At 44.6% G+C, this 17790-nt stretch overlaps 1 protein-coding gene across 1 annotated transcript in view; it reads left to right on the top strand.

Moving 5' to 3' along the window:
- The window catches only part of BRK1 (BRICK1 subunit of SCAR/WAVE actin nucleating complex), a 61006-nt gene extending 44908 nt beyond the window's left edge, over positions 1 to 16098 (top strand). The window contains exon 3 of the mRNA XM_086938923.1: positions 15343 to 16098. Within this exon, the coding sequence (XP_086795049.1) occupies positions 15343 to 15369 (27 nt within the window). The 3' untranslated portion in view covers positions 15370 to 16098. The remainder of the gene's footprint in view (positions 1 to 15342) is intronic.
- The last annotated feature ends 1692 nt before the right edge of the window (positions 16099 to 17790 follow it).

Here is a 17790-nt window from a genome sequence, read left to right as displayed (position 1 = left end):
TCATCCAAGGATATGTCCCTCAGGGCCGGACCTCCGCTGCATCGGCCGCATCAGCCATAGTCTCCGGTATTGTGTCCACGTTGCCCTAGAGCGACCCCTCTCGTCAGGGGGGAGTGCTTCACCCCTGATTTCAAGCCACTCCCACACTTCCTCTGGTCTTTCGAAAAAACGGGCCTTGCCCTGGGAGAGGACCTTAAGTTTGGCGGGGTACATTAACATATACTGGAGACCCATTTCCCGTGGCTTTTGCTTAACCACCAAAAAGGATTAGCGATGTTCCTGGACCTGCCGGGTATAGTCCGGATAGACGGAGACCTTAGAGTTCTCGAACGTGAGGTTCGCCGTTTCCCTGGCTGCCCTTAGGATACAATCCCTGTCGCGGTAGTTCCGAATTTTTGCGATGAGTGCTCGCGGCGGAATCAGCGCTCTATGGGCACGTTCGATCACAAAGACCTCCGAAAGTCCTGCCGGGCAAAGCGTGGTGCTGATCCACTGCTCTAGAAATCGATTTGCATTCCCCATCTCCTCCCGTTTCGGGATGCCCAGGACTCTGATGTTGCTGCGGCGTGCCCGTCCTTCAGCATCCTCCGCCCTTCTCTCTAGCTCCCCCGTGGCGGCCGAGAGCCGCGTCACCGTCTGCTTAAGTGAGGCCACCTCCTCTTGTAGTTGAACTATGTTCCCATCAGCCTCTGTAACTTTATCGGTGACCTTGCGAAGGTCCGCTCTCAGCAGATTAACATCGATGGACACTGTCTCAATCTGCCGTTCAAGGGCGGTGTGAGATCCCTGTATGGCCTTCAGGAGTTCCGCCCTGGAGGGCTCTGAGGAGCCGCCAGACACGCGGGTGATACGCTGCGAAGGGAGATGCGGGGTAGTGTACTGGGTAATGGTATTAGGCTGCGAGGCTCGGGCAGCCTGTCCTTCCGCATCATCGGTGCCCAGCGAGGCCCCTCCAAGCGCCCCTCCCAGCAACGCTCCCCCAGTAAGTCTCAAGGGAGCCCCGCAGTTCAGGGTGGAGGACCACAGGATCTCACAGGGTACTAGGCCAGACTCACCACGTTCCCTTACGGGCGTCGTCCTTGACACTGCGGGAATCTTGCCGCTGCCTCCGGGCTCTCAGGTCCCCGCATGAGTTCCAAACCAGTCTGAGGGGTTGATTTCAATGTCCACCCCCAGGCCGGGCTCTGCACCCTCGAGACGAGGGCTCGATCACAGGAGATCCACTGGGCGGTGCCCCCACAGGGGGATCATCAACTCTCCTCCCTCAGGTGCTCCCCGTGGATGGGTCCCGCAGCGCCCAATATTCAGCAGAATGTCAAGAGCGGGCCGCGAACAGCGCCCGGGCCTGGCCAGCCACAGGCTCCAACACGCGGGGGCGGGGGCCACGGTAGACAGGCCACCTACTACCTCCGTCCCGCTCGGGGTTCAGTTGCTCCGCCACAAACACACCTGGGAGGGAGTCCACAAGCCAGAGTCCACGCCCGCAGCGCCACACACCAGATCTCAAACAGCCGCTCCAGGTCAGGGAAGCTACCCTCGGGGCAGGCTCCTTCGCACCCCCGTCCGGGGCAAGGGTATCAGCAGGCTCCGGGCTCAAAGAGAACCCCCACGTAGCTCAAGTCTCTGACCCACAGATTCCGTCGTGCCAGGTCTTCGATTTTGTTACAGGGCCGATTTTGCAGCATAGCTGCAAAATCGGCCCTCAGGGGCCCAAAACTGACCCCCAACCTTTGCGGCGCACTGGGGGATTGGCCGGTGCCCACTACGGCCCGTCCGGGCCTGACTGCCCCCAAACGGCGACGCGTGCTTGGCACCGTGGGCGGCCCTCAACAGCAGTGGGTGCCTCCGCTCCTTCCGGCTCCCTCTGGGCAAATGCAGCGATCTCCCCAACCGCGGCTCCAAGCCCCACCGCCTCCCACGTCTCTCAGGGGGCAATATCAAGCGCTGCAGGTGGCCCTCGATGGCTGCACGGGCCCCCGCTCTGCCCCACACTCTACGGGTCACCACAGCACCTTTCCGGCGCCTCTTTCAAGCTCCTCCAGAATCCAGGCCCAGAGGGAGAAAGATTCGTCTCCAATTCTCCAGGCTCCCGGGCCCGGGAGCACACACAACAGGATCCGCCGTGTTCCCGGGAGCAGCGGCGGTCACAGACGTCACCCGGCAGCGGCCCGTATATTAGGCCGCAGCCTCGGCCTCCCGTGATCAGGGCGCCAGCTCCCGCAGTCCACGCGTCTCTCGCCGCATCCTGCAGTCGGATCTCCCTAAATTCGACACCGAAGCATGCCCCCGGACTTCCGACCTCCCGTCCCGCAAGTTTAGTCAGCAATCGGGCACAGGATCAATTCTTTAACAGGATTTTTGGGCTAGGCTGGCCGGGAGCTGCAGGAGCTCACGTCCTGTCGGCCATGTTCCGCAGAGATTATTTTTTAGCATGTCGTCAGTTAAGGCGGCTAGATTAAGCTCCTAACTTAGCATTGGGTCTGAAGAGATGTGCATTCAAAGATATTTATAACTATGTGTTAGCCTATTTAGTAACTATGCCCATTCTCAGAAAGACGCTCCTTTCTTATTGTACATAAAGGTATTTTCTCCCAGTTTACCATGAGGTCAGATGCCTCCCTGTATAGACCCAATATCTTTATCAAACTGTCCCCAGTGCATGCCGTGTTGTGAATGAATAGGGCCATATCAAGCTCATCTCCCCAGTCAGAGCACTCCACTAATGAATCCTTTATATCCGTTTTTAATCTCAATATTGATAAGGGAGATATGGCGATATGAGGCGCATAGGTCTGAGAGCTGTCCTGATTTGAAGATAACACATTTCGTAGCCCCTATAAGGTCTGGGGAAAAGGAGCCTTGATGGGCCAACTCGTTGACTGAAGGCACAAGGTGTGTGTGTCTGTGTGTGGGGGTAACAAGAGAAGCGTATTTCTTGAACAATATAGCTGGGAACCCATTGGGGGCGATGTTTTCCCTGGTTGCATATCTTTCAATACTTTAGCTTCTTTTTCTATAGTCAGTGGTGCGTCTAAAAGCTCCAATTCCATTGTTGACAGTGAGACGTAGTAGTAGTAATTCTTTATTTAGATATAAAAAACATATCTTTAAAAGATTGCACAGTGAGACGTGCTTCATAGAGTTGTCTGCAATAGCAAGCGAAAGTGGCCACAACACTAGTGATACAAAACACCACTGAGCTGCACTCCTAATTTATCACAGCTATGGTTACAGGGTCCATGTCTTGGCTGGCTAGCTAGTAAAGGAGCCTACCTGATTTGTCACTCAGCTGTATGACCCTGTTTTGAAAGGCCAGTCATTTCCCAGAGGCTACTATACTGATTAAGTTTGTGGGTCGCTACCTCTAATTGTCACAGTAAGACTGCCTCTGTTGTTGCTGTGTATTCTTGTTCAAACAACCTGACTCGCCCTTCTAAATTGTGACTTAACCACCTCTCGATCTCACTCCCAACACTTTAGAAAACCCTTTGCTCTACATCTTAACACTGATTTGTTGGCTTTCCATAAGCTAGCATACATTTCTAATGATCCATTATTTACGTCATAGTGACTTACCACCATTTGTGTACAAAGAAACTTAAGTCGACATCCGTCAGCAACTAGGCTTTAATATGCCATAGCTCTCGCCTTCATCATTTTCTCCCCTTAGGTTTAATTCCAAAAGGTCTGATCTGAACCGCGTGGCAATATCTGTATCTAGTTGACCTGTTGCAAGACAACTGCGCACATCGGGCTATAAGTCTGCACAAGAAAATTAACAATGTGTGTCTAAGTAGGTGTTAGATCATTTTGGATGGTGCTGCTTTCTCCATACATAAGAGGCCAAGTTTGGTATGTCCACACAGCAATACTAGATTTCTTATGTAGTATTTTGGGGGTAGAGTTGGGTGGTGACCAGTATTAATTTAGTAGTTCATTGTGGCGTTGAAGTCCCCTCTCATCACAATCGTATCCCTCATGAATGTGAATAGCACCTTTTTAAGATCCCTTAAGGACTCCTTGGTGGATGGGAGCAGGATGTAGACATTAACAGGGAACATATTTGGCCCTCTAATTACCCAGAATTGGCCATAATTCTACCAAGTTTGTCGGGCAATACCTGGGCATTCACCAGCAAGAAGCTTCTATGCAATAGTATGGCACCCACCCTAGCAACTTTAGTGAAGCTTGCACGATAGACTCTTATAAATGAATTTCCCCCCCAAAAAATCATACTTGATAACTAAGAGGTCTGTCTTTTCCAAACACGAGGCGCCCCTGGGTTGTATTGCTTAACAGATTAGGAAACTTTTAGTTTATAGGAAAAATGTTTGTGGGCTACTGTCTCATGTGTAGTGCGTATATAGATAATTTTGAATCCGTACTGAAAGGGGAACTCCCACCCAGGTTTCTGATTGTAGAATTAATGTTTTCTAATAATTGTTTTTTTTCCTGTCTGGCCTCCATGTTGGTGACAATGCAATTCTTCATAAACAGTACATTGGCATTCTGCAGTTCTTCCACAATTTAGCATTCCTACACACAGCATTATGTCTATTGTTTTTATGACATTCTAAACTACAATCCAATCTCTTCTCTTTAGATGCGTTTAAAACAACAAAACCTAGACAACCTTAAAAGCAGCAGATTCTGTAACACCACTTCTGAATGTTAATAGTGTAGAACTATGATATGATTACACAGAAAAGAATGATCAGACGTGTTTAGATACAGCTTTAAAAATAATTCTAAGATCCTCATCATGTTTGTTCCGTCTTACTTTTGTTAATTGCCTTTCACTTGCTTGTAAGGTTTATAGTTAACCAAATACATTTTTAGCACTGAGAAAGGGACTTGGTTGACACAGTCTGCATTAAACTGTAGCTGCATGTCGGCTGTTCAAGTCATCCAATACCATATATGCGTGAAGTGCAAAGCATTGATGCAAAGTCTCTAACAGTGAGCTAAAATGAGTGAAAGAGGTGTATTTTAAACTACGATGATACATTATTGTGGTCTGTAGTGAAATATAATGGGGGCTATGCACATAGGTAGCTTGCACTTGTGTGTAATTTACTCTTACGCTTTTGAGTAGCTCTATACTTTTGAGTAAATCTGATTTTGTAAATAGCTGAAAGTAGTAGACTTACATAGCTCCACCCTCTGAAAAAGTGAGTGGAGCCAAATTTATGAGTGTGATTTACCAATTCCAAAAAGAAACAGTCGTAAGTCTGACACCAAACAAGGCCAAACACTGATACTCCAGCATCCTCCCATTGAAAATAAAGGAGGTACGGACTTCAAATAAAACCCTTTAGGAAATAATATTAAATTGTATCTTTTAAAATAGGTAACAATATAAATACATTTAATTTAATGTTAAAAATTTATTAAAAAAATAAGACATTGTAGAATATGTAATCACCTTTATTTTCAAAATAAATGTTAAATATTATTTTAATAAAATATAATTAAATTATTCTTAAGTAATTAGTCATATTAACTTTATTTCGGTTCAGTGAACCATAAACGTGCACAGTACAAAGACCTGTTAAATACATAGAAAAATCATGAATATAAAACGCATCCCAATGGCAGTATGAAATGTTAAAAGAAAACTCCAGTCATAATACATAAATTAACAAAATACTACCCCTAAAACTAAGATCAGAACCAGCAGGACAAAAACCGAAATAAGAGGAACCTTGCAGAGGGGACGCTCTCGGGCAGCCATGCACTTTACAAATCAAATTTCATTTCAGGTACTGCTAAGGGGTCCGCTAGGTCACCTGGACTTTCTGTATTGTCTTTTAATAAGGGTAGCTCAACACCTCCCTGGGATGGCTAAGATAAAATTGTGCACTTACAGTATTATATAATATAACATATTTTTGTACACTATATAACCTAAGTGGGTTGCGTTTCTCGCATCAATTCCATTCATCATAACAATGATTTGATAAAATATTCAAACAGTTCGGGTCCTCATAACAATGATTTCAACCCAACATTCAAACAATTCATGTACACCGCAATGTAAAAGAGAGATGCAACCCTAAGAAGGTTCTATAGAACAGCCCTAATTGTAACCCTTATTCAAACGTTGTACAACAGTGAATTAGATCATCATTGCCCATAGTGCTTTCTGATAACAAGAGCCCCCCGATGAAGTTCACAACCACAGTGCAGATGTCAATAGAGACTAACTGATATCTAAAGCCTTCTTTATATGTACAGCGGCATTGTATTCTCAATAGTGGGAGCAAAAATGTGTTGCTCTTGTGGTTTTATAAAGTGCACAAAATAATATAAGGTGTTTTGTTTAGACAAATTGTCACAAGGACATAACATGAGCTGGTCTGAAATCCTGGACTTGGAAATGCTGCCAAGAAGTGTACGGTGCCTAACTGAAACCTTGTAAGGTTAAATCTATATTGCAAATTAGTGCTTAAAACCTAGATAAAGTTGTAAATGATAAGCCATTTGACTAGCCCCGACAGGACACAGCATTCCAAAATGTTCCTGCGACTGCCGGTGACTATTGTTAGCCCCAATAGAAAAGGCCATTTTAATGCTGTCTTTGGCTTTTGAGGTCATATTCTGGGTGTTTTCATTGAAGTCTCGTAAACCAATCTTGAGCAACGTACATTTCAAATAATGAAACAAGGGAATCTTATCAAAAGTAGAGATGGCAAGACAGTCTCTGATAATGTCTCTTGAAAAGGCTAATTCTTCAGCTAGCCAAATCTTTTCCCATAATAACAGAGGGGCAAGGCCAATACAGTTATCTATATATTCCAGCCAAAATTCGGAGTGGCATCATTTTGTGGGTGTACTTTTTGGTACCATCATTAGTCTAATCCTACACATCACTTTAAATAAGTATAACTGCTTTTTACATAAATATATTTTTGTTAGGTTGGAATGTATCGTTATTTTAAACTTCACCGAGATATTTTGTATTTAATTTATTATACAAATTAAAGATTTAATTCAAAATTAAGTTCATAGTGCTATACCTTTTTTAAATGTTCCTTATATTTTTGCATCGGAATATATCCCCCTGACTGTGGAGTCTACCTGTGCTATGGTATAGGGAAAAGTGAAACAATATTTTTATGTTAAATATTACTGTAAACTGTTAATATATTTCTCCTAAATATAGAACTTAATAAAATAATTCTTCAACATAATTAACTGAATTTTTAATTAAATCTTCAATTTAAATATATTAAATTAAATAAAAATTAACCTGCTGACGTTTTTAATTAAAAAAATTCCCACCTAAAGAAAAACATTTTATTGTACTATGCATTCATAAATATTGAATGGGATGTATACAATTAATTTAAAGTAATTTAATCATGATATACTGGCCTGTATCAACGACCTATATATAGACCTAGCTGTGCAAGTCCGGGCTGGCAAAGAGTTATTTGATCTGTGGTGGATTTATAGAGGTGCCATGCAAGGATGGGTGTCTGTTATCGCCCCTGCTTTTCGCACTTGTGATGTAGCCTCTGTATAACAGGATGTGTCATTTAGGTGTCCTCCATGGACTGTGGGTGTCCAGTTATACCCACTTGATCTCGTTATAAGTTGACTATGTTTTAATATAAATGAACGACAGGTCAGGTCTGGATCTAAACCTATGCATTCTAGATCCTTCGGAATAATTCCAGGCCTGCTCTTCATTTGGGCTGAATCTTGTATTTTCCTATTGAAGAATACCTGCACGGGTGTTCTGGCTGAAATGGGCTCCTTTGCGATCCCAATCACCTTGTTGACTTTAAAGTATTTAGTTATTCACATCTATAGGCATTCAGAATATATCTAAGCAGAGAACCGTGACAGTTCGATGGCATCCCTCAAGTCTCTGTGTTTTTCTGGAAAAGACTCCTGCTCTCTCCTCTAAGACATATAGCATTGTAATAGACAAAAAAGTGTGTTCTGCCATACCATTGAATGGTAGTCCACAACCTGAATAACCGGCTCACTGAGCTGCTGTGGGCATTGAGCAGATGTTGAGCACATCTAGACAAACTGTTCTTTCCCTTGAACGCTTGAAGTCTCAGCACACTGGACTAAGAGTCATGCTACCTGCTCCAGTGGATTATGACTTGAGTTGTCCTGGTTGCACCCACCAAAACAGATTACATCTGCTGCCGCAAAACTAAAGTGCAAATTCACAAGTATACTCTTGTAAGTAATTCCCAAGCTGCATGCACACCTCTCCTTTTTTGAGTGGCTCGTTAGTGTTGGCTGCAATACCTTCTTCAGCCACGCCACACAAATGTGTATTTTCTGGATGTTCCACTGTGGTGCTTGCCTCATTTCAAGAAAGTATAGTTGACAGCCAAAAATCATGCTGGACGTAGGCCACTAATGTGAATATAGGACAGTTGTTCAAGAAAGGGGCTACGACAAATTGTGAGAGTCCTATGCTCCCAGCAGGACAATTCTTGGTTCATGCAGCACTCTGCATTGTAATTTGGTAGTACCTGGGGCAACAAGATGTCAACCCGGCACAGACCAGGTGCTACACACGTTGTTGAAATGGAACTGTAGGCACCCTAAGATCATGAAAGTACACTGGGTGCTTCGGCAAGGAACTGTTGCCGCCTCTAACAACCCTTGGGCCCAATGGAGTCAACATCTCCAGACTGAACTTTCAAACAGGGACTGGTCCATAATTGCAACTCCAGAAAAGTTTGCTTGACAATATTATCCATTGCACGTACCTAACCCTGGCCCAGCTACACTTAGTATTTGTTTCCGCTTCCCACAAATGCACTTGATGTGCTGAAGACAAGGTAGACTTCTTTCATGTAACCTAGCAGTTCACAACGTTTTAGCCATCCTGATAAAAGTATGTGAATTTGTTATACATGCTATAGGCTGGCAACATATGAACATACAGAAAACTAGTCAAGTCAAGTCAAGTCAGAGAATTTATATAGCGCACTACATACCCAGAGGGTCTCAAGGCGCTTAGAAAGGGGAAGAGGATTACTTGTCAAATATCCACGTTTTAAGTAGCTTTCTGAATGCTAGGTGGTTCTGGGTAAGGCGAAGGTGAGCGGGGAGTGAGTTCCATGTTTTAGCAGCCAGGTATGAGAAGGATCTGCCTCCCATGGTGGTCTTGTTGATGCGAGGTACAGTGGCGAGGGCTAGGCTGGAAGAACGTAGTTGGCGGGAGGGGGTGTAGAAGGACAGTCGAGAGTTGAGGCATTCTGGTCCGATGTCGTAGAGTGATTTGTGTGCGTGGGTTAGCAGTCGGAAAGTGATCCTCTTATTGACGGGTAGCCAGTGGAGGTCTTTAAGGTGACCAGAGATGTGTTCGTTGCGTGGGATGTCTAATATGATCCTGGCTGAGGCGTTTTGGATTCGTTGGAGTTTCTTCTGGAGTTTAGCGGTAGTGCCTGCGTAGAGGGTGTTTCCGTAGTCCAGTCGGCTCGTGACCAGAGCATGGGTGACTGTTTTCCTTGTTTCGGTGGGGATCCAGCGAAATGTTTTTCTGAGCATGCGAAGAATGTTGAAGCAGGAAGAGGATACGGCGCTGACTTGTCTGTTCATTGAGAGTGAAGAATCAAGGATGACGCCTAGGTTCCGTGCGTGGTCTGTCGGGATGGGTGCTTTTCCAAGGGCTTCCGGCCACCAGGAGTCGTCCCATGCAGAGGGGGATGTACCTAAGATGAGGACTTCTGTTTTGTCTGAGTTCAGTTTCAGACGGCTTTGTTTCATCCATTCGGCAACTTCTTTCATTCCTTCGTGTAGGTTAGTTTTGGCGGTGCTGGGGTCATTGGTGAGAGAAAGGATTAGTTGAGTGTCATCCGCGTAAGAGATGATGTTGAGGTTGTGTTGGCGGGCGATGGCCGCGAGGGGGCTCATGTATACGTTGAAGAGGGTGGGGCTGAGTGAGGATCCTTGTGGTTCGCCACAGATGACTTCAGTGGCCTCGGACTTGAATGGTGGGAGGCGGACTCTCTGGGTTCTTCCGGTGAGGAACGAGGTGATCCATTCCAGTGCTTTTCCTTGGATTCCGATGTGATTGAGGCGTTGTAAAAGGGTGCTGTGGCAGACTGTGTCGAATGCTGCAGAGAGGTCGAGGAGGATGAGGGCGACTGTGTCTCCATTGTCCAGTAGAGTTCGAATGTCGTCTGTTGCTGCGATGAGGGCGGTCTCAGTGCTGTGTTTTGCTCGGAAACCAGATTGTGAGGAGTCGAGGGATTTGTTGGCTTCGAGGAAGGCGGCGAGCTGGTTGTTGACAGCTTTCTCGATGACTTTGGCCGGGAATGGAAGGAGCGAGATGGGGCGGTAATTTTTGAGTTCGGTGGGGTCCGCTGTGGGTTTTTTCAGAAGGGCGGTGAGTTCAGCGTGTTTCCAGTCTTCCGGGAAGGTGGCGGAGTTGAAGGAGCAGTTGATGACGTCTCGGAGGTGCGGTGCTATGACGGAGTCTGCTTTGTTGAAGATGTGGTGAGGACATGGGTCTGTGGGGGATCCAGAGTGGATAGAATTCATCAGGCGGATTGTGTCATCAGTGGAGATTGGGTTCCAGTCGTTAAGGGTGTTCACGGGGGGAGAATGTTCAGCAAATGGTAGGGTGGGTTGGTTTCCGGGTTGGTTGTCGAAGCTGTTGTGGATGTCTGCAATCTTGTTGTGGAAGAATGAGGCTAGGGAGTCGCAGAGGGCTTGAGAGGGGGTGATGTCGTTGGAGGTGGCCGAGGGATTGGAAAATTCCTTGACGATGTTGAAAAGTTCCTTGCTGTTGTGGGCGTTGTTGTCAAGTCGATCCTTGAATGCTGTTTTCTTGGCCTTTCGGATTAGTTGGTGGTGAGTGCGGGTGGCGTTTTTGAAGGCGTCCTTGGTGCTAGTGGTTGGGTCTTTTTTCCAGGCCTTTTCAAGGGAGCAGCAGAGTTTCTTGGACTTCTTAAGATCATCGTTGAACCATGAGGCCTTTTTGCTGCCAGGTTTGCTTTGACGTTTTTTCAGTGGTGCTAAGGTGTCGGCGGTGTTGGATAACCATAGGGTGAGGTTGGCGGCGGCTTCGTTTGCGTTAGAAGAGTGGTCTGGGGTGTTAAGAAGGAGCGATGCGGAGATCTGGTCCGAGGTGATTTTGTTCCAGTTTCTTTGCAGAGTTGGTTGGAGGAGGTTGGTGGGTTTTGGTTTGTTGTAGGTGAAGTGAACGCAGCTGTGGTCAGTCCAGAGGAGATCCGTAGTGTGGCTGAAGGAGACATGGTTGCTGGAGGTGAAGATGGGGTCGAGTGTGTGACCTGCGATGTGGGTGGGGGAAGTGACTAGTTGTTTAAGTCCGAGGTTGGCGAGGTTGTCTAAGAGGGTGGCGGTGTTGCGGTCGTTGATCTTTTCAAGGTGAAAGTTGAGGTCTCCCAGAAGGATGTATTCTTTGGAGGGGAGCGCGTGGGGAGTGATGAAGTCTGGGATGTCTTCACTGAATTTTGCGCGGGGTCCTGGTGGTCTGTAGAGGAGGGTGCCTCTGAGTGTGGTCTTGGGGTCGATGTGGATCTGGAAGTGAAGGTGTTCGGAGTTGGTGAGGTTGGCGTCAGAGCTGGTTGAGATGCGGATTGATTTCTTATGTACGATAGCGATTCCTCCTCCTGTGTGGCTGGTACGGTCCTTGCGAGTGATCTTATAGTCTTCAGGGATGGCAATGGTGATATCTGGGGCGGAGGAAGCGTTCATCCAAGTTTCTGTTAGGAAGGCGACGTCTGGAGAGATGGTGTCTAGTAGATTCCATAGGTCGATGGCGTGTCTGTGGACCGAGCGGGTGTTGAGAAGGATGCATTGTAGGTGGTTGGGGTCGGGAATCAGTGGTGTGGTCGTAGCGGAGATGTTGTTGTTGCCGCTGAATTTGCAGGAGTAGCAGGAGAAAGGTCCATGGGTGTGTCCAGGGGCTGCTTGGACGCAGTTGGGGGCTCGACCGGGGTTAAGGGCTAGGAGGGTGGCGGCAGCGTAGGTAATGCGGGGGGGCTGGGAGGGACGGGGGCCAGGGGGTCTGGCGCTGGGCGCGGTCCAGGCGCGGACGGGCGTAGACGGGCTTACCTTTGGCGCACCTTCGGCGCGAATTGGGCGCGAACGCTGCGCGTGGACGCTGCGCGCGGGAACTCCTGTCATATGTGGATGGGGGAGGGGCGAGGGCGTCTCAGCTGGGAGGCGGGTCGGGCACACGAGGACGACAACAAACAAATAAAATGGAGGTGGGGGGAGGAGCAGAGCGGAGCGCTGTTGGTAAATGCGCAAACAATATAAGTGAAATACAAAAAATGAAAGCTAGAGCGCTAATTAAATAAAGCGCTAATCAAAGCACAAAGCAGGCGATAGACAAATGTAGCTTTCTAAGAGATTGTTAGGCAGAGCAGCGCTACGATACCAGCCTTCAGCCAGGGACACAGGGAGCGACCACTCAATCTGTGAGGAGGAGCGAGTCACAGCTTCTGCAGGGCGAGGAGCGCTATTATAAGTCTGTGGGAGGGCGTCTCAGCTGGGAGGCGGGTCGGGCACACGAGGACGACAACAAACAAACAAAATGGAGGTGGGGGGAGGAGCAGAGCGGAGCGCTGTTGGTAAATGCGCAAACAATGTAAGTGAAATACAAAAAATGAAAGCTAGAGCGCTAATTACACAAAGCGCTAATCAAAGTACACAGCAGGCGATATACAAATGTAACTTTCAAAGATATTATTAAGCAGAGCAGCGCTACGATGTTTGAAAGCAAGAGCGCTAATTAAATAAAGCGCTAATCAAAGCACAAAGCTTTGATTAAAACTAACTGCCCCCCTTTGACTAATGTCTTGCCCTAAAACAGACAAAGCGGGTAACCGATTCATGGATTTAGCTTTTGCGCTAAAGCACAATTGCAATGAGTTGGACGTCTTCTCTGCTTGTGAACACTTGTAAAATCCAGTTTGGGGTGGGTGCAGATGGAGATGATGTGGTTAGACAATTATGGTATAGAGCTGGGCAGGAGGCGGGATACTATGTTGCTGACCCAGTCATTGCTTAATTTAAAAGAAAAAGTAAGAGCCAGGGCCCTTCACAGGAGGCCACTGTAATTTGCACCCATTGCCCCTGCCAGCACTGCCATTGGCAGTATCCGCACATGCACTAACCATCACACTCCTACAAGTGGGAAAGTTCAAACTTTTCTAGGCCACCCAAAGCTATAACAAGGGTTTGGGTGGCAAGTATTGGTCAATAATTTATTGTATGAACGAACTGTTAAAAGGAAGAAGCAAGGAGGTTGCTGTTTTTCGTTCTTGGCGGCTGCTCTATGGAACTCCCTCCCTATTTCACTCCGGAATTGTGATAATTTTTGGTCTTTAGAAAATCCCTGAAAACGTGGTTATTCAAGCAGACATACGTCTAAGGAATATATCTGGATCATTGACATTAGCGCCATGAAACCTATGGGTGTACGGGTGCTCTATAAATAAATATTAACATAACATAACTGTTGTGCTCATTTCAAAATTTGGCAACACCACTATGTGGCAGACTGGCTTAAGTGGAGTTTTTCATAATTAAGTGCTGGGGCTGAGTATTGGCTAAGATTAAGCTCCTAAATTCAGGGTCGGACTGAAGGGTACCATAGATCACCAATATCAGTTTGACATCACTAAGGCATGCGAACTCCCTTGTAGTACATAATATGGGTATTTGTCAAGCGCACGTTCATCCGTAGGCATCTTGATGCTGAATAACAGATGTTTGTTACCCAACTCAATGGTAATCATTTTCTCGATCTCGGATGAAAAGCTGATTGGACCCGCCGGGATTTGAACCTGTGACCATGAGGTCAAACGCATGCCTCTGCAGTGGACGCATTAGTCCACTGAGCCACCAGACCCGGCATGCCTCGCACCACTCATTTGCCTTTGCTACATGTTGCCCCTCCGTGAAGGTGCAGCAAGCTCATACCAGATACATTAGTGAAGTGTCCCCAAAAGTCCAGATTTCGAGGTTTAAAATTCAAAGTTTCTAACTCAAGGTTAAAATGGCAGTGTACCAATTGTTGCCTTACTCTTGAATTGTATTGTATATTTTCTTTACTGCCACATACTGCTGTTTTGTTCATAAAGAAAAATGCTGCATGATGATACATTATCCTGACATTTATGCATTTATGTAAAATTTCAATAAAGAGCTACTTACAAATTTAATTATTTCAATAAACATAAATGTTACATTAATTTATACATGTTTTTAAAGTTTGTTCAAATGTTTTATAGTTAAATAATAAATGTTTTATCTTCAGAATGTATTACCATAGCATTATATTTGTAACTATTTTAAATAATTTAATGTAGTATTCTTTCATATAGGGTTGTATTTGAAGTCACTAGCTCCATACATTTTTATGGGAGGGTATTGCAGTATCAGTGGTTGACCATGTGTGGTGCTGGATTTACTCCAGCTCCTTGATGGAGTAATTTACTAATATCTTGAGTCCCTTTTTGGCTGGGGTATAATTTAGAAGTGTGGTTTGTGAATAGCAGTGGACATACTCTTTAGCGGGTGGGTGCATGTTCTTTCCTAATCCCCTTATATTTAGAAGTAAGTATGCTTCTTTCTCCAGCCATTCTCCTGGTCCCTCCCACATTTACTTCTCAGTAGTAAACTTAGGACATGTGAGGATCTCCCTGTAGCAAAAATAGGTGAGGTGGAGATATACACTCATAGGTTTGTGAATAGCATTTTGTGAAACGTTTAGTAGTACTTCTAAACATATTACAAAATGCTGCTTGTGAGAAGGTCACCGATGATATTGCATCACTTGTCAAATACTCTTTCAACAATTGTATTCTTTTACTATCTGAGGTTTCTTTTTTCATTGTTCTGGTCTATCTCACTATTGCTTCATACCTCCTAGGTTTTTAAACTCTCACAATCTGAATATTTTGATAGGGGCAATTTTTTTGCTTTTCATTGTAATGTGCTAAATAAACCCAATGTGCTTTACAATGCACCATTCATTCAGCAATAACTGCCTTAAAATATTTCTTAGTTGTGGTCACCCCCAATCCCTTGTAAAGTGGTGAAGTTTAACCACTATGCTTTGAAATCCACCAACCCATCATTTCTTCCCACCACCCACACTAATTTCGGATCACCCACATTTTTCTCAATGACTCATCAAAAGAGAAGTAAACAAATGTCATCATTGACTTAAAAAATAAATAAAAGAAAGCCGGACCTATTGGACTTATCAATTCATGTTTGTGTAGATAATCTCATGGTTGGTTTAGAAACTTTTACTGTTGATTTACTGTTTAGTATAAAGCATGGGTTTTTCGTCATTGATAATAACTGTTGTTTCTTGTGCAGGTGACCAAAGGTGAAACTCTCACATAAGTAACTTCGAAGATTTGGAAAGACTGGGTGTTAAAACGCTGACCAATGTGGAAAGAAATAATAAATGAACGTACCTTTTTTTCATCGTAACTTGATGCTGGCGGGGGCTTTTCCTGCTTTTGTTTGTTCTGAACATGTGGGCCATGAAAAAGGACCTCTGTACCTGGGTTGGTGGCGTGCAGCTTCGTTTGACGTGGATAAAGAAAACAAATTGTGGAATTAACGTTGGATTTTATGTCACCAAAACGTGACCAAACACAAGTGCTAGCCTTTCTTTCTTTTCATCATGTGCACGCAGAGCCTTGTCAGCTCTCTCATTTACCCTTCAGATTTAGCTGGGACTTTTCGTAGTTTTGAAAATCAGAGTATTGTCTTAAAACAAATTTGTATATTTTATTTCCTGGAGCGAATCTACTACATAAAGATCGGGGTGGGGGTGGTCACATAAATTAGCGGGCCCTTACTTGGCTCGTTCCTCTCCCCAACCCCCACAAATGTAGTCTTAGTGCTCCTTATAGACGTTTGCTGCTGACATCTGTGTTGGAGAAATTGTGGCAGCATGTACTTTTAACTATCTTGAAGAAAATCTAGTTGATCAGGAATCATGTGCCAATTTAGTCTTCACAAGGATGGTTTTTCGGAATGTCTTTCTTTAAATGTAATACATGTATTGTTTTAATTTGTTTAAACAATAAAACCTATCCAATTTCTTTGATTGGATGCTACTGATGCCATGAACAGACACCTTCTTCTCAACCACTTGTCCATGCAGGCTGATTGGAGCAGTATGACTGTTGGCTAAAGCACCGCTTAGCCACCTGTTTGTTGACAGGAAAAGGTGAATATTCATCCAAGTGCTATAATCTGTAATGATGACGTATTCTTCGCAGTTCATGGTTTAACTTGCCTGGTGAAATAACTAGGCTGTTTATTTTGTAAGTGTACATTGGAGACTATATAGGTGTCCAGTGTATTTTATTAAAACTGTTGTACCCCAGATCCTAAACAGCAGGTGCTAGACCACTTTTCACAACAAAGGTAAAACATACACAGTCTGTAACAAAACACTTGCAAAAACATGAAACATATGAAGAGAAACTTATAAACTATCTTTACTTACAATAGTTGAATGCTGAAAATGTATTAACCAAAGACCTTAACATAAAAATAATTCCATGTAATTCAGAACAGGCATGGTTTTGGAATGCTAATGGTTAAAGCATGGTTCACCAAAGTCTGTCCTGGAGGGCCGGATCCATGCCATATTTTTAGCATAGCTACATTCAGATAAGTGTAGTTATCTTAAAAATCTGGCATGGATCCAACCCTCCAGGACCGACTTTGGAGAACCCCGACTTAAGGAAAGTATTTTAAATGTAGGTCATGCAGTGTATTGTATAATTCATCCTCTCACCGAGTTGTGTATCTAATTTAGTAAAAACAGGATGGGAGCTGTATGTGTCATCTGCAGATAAAAGGCAACTATCATGAAACATGACAAGTATGAAAGATGTAGGGATACCACATTTACAACAAATTATTAAATTCGTAAATCAATCAGTGTTTTCAAAAAGTCAAGAGATGAATATGAGAGTGTATCTTCTTTTTATTGTATTTTCTTTGACTATATATATATATATATATATATCAATTCCTCTGTGAGAGAGAGCCTGTGGTGAGATATATAAAATCCAGCAGTTCAACAACAGATACTGCACTACCATATACTCACCTGGGCCCATAAAGTCACAGTGTGTAAAACCGCTGGGGTCAAGTTTTTCACTTCCACAGTGTTCAAGATTAGTTATTTGAAAAACCTAACTAACCTTTCACTGATTAAAAAGTTCTTTCTTCTGGTCAATGGACCATTAGTTGAACTAGTTGATGGTGAAAATGACATACATTAACTATACTTTTATTCATTATAAATAATCACAGACTCAAAGTTTTAAATCTTTATCTAAATTAAAGCATGTGAACTACTTAAAAAATACAGCGCAGTCACCTTCATTCATAGGAGAGAAAATTAAATTCATTAGACACCAAGCATATACTTCGGACTCATACAGTGATCATTGCTCAGAAAGGGAGAGGATAGAGAGAAAAGTACATCAGTAAAAATAAGAAATTTATAAATACCAAGGATGGTGTGAAAGACCAACCCCCTTGCCAAAGGGCGGGTGAGGGTCCCCTGGGATAGGACAGGAGACAGACTTCAGGATAGTTACCCTCTCTAAGATACCGACGGATGCACTGCATCCCTCTCTGACCCACTCTTCCTCCTCGAGATTCTTCAGCGATCTTAGATGTAACTCAATTAGGATAGAAAGTTCTGCATTCGATTCTTCATCAGCATCTCTCCCAGCATCAGCATCTCCCACAGCATTCAGTTCTGTCAGCTCTTGTTCTGCAGCATTCAGC

The sequence above is a fragment of the Lissotriton vulgaris genome, chromosome 9 (genome assembly GCF_964263255.1).
Source record: "Lissotriton vulgaris chromosome 9, aLisVul1.2, whole genome shotgun sequence".
Taxonomy (NCBI): domain Eukaryota; kingdom Metazoa; phylum Chordata; class Amphibia; order Caudata; family Salamandridae; genus Lissotriton; species Lissotriton vulgaris.
Note: the sequence above shows the minus strand (reverse complement) of the source record. Positions and strands in the feature narration are given on the sequence as shown.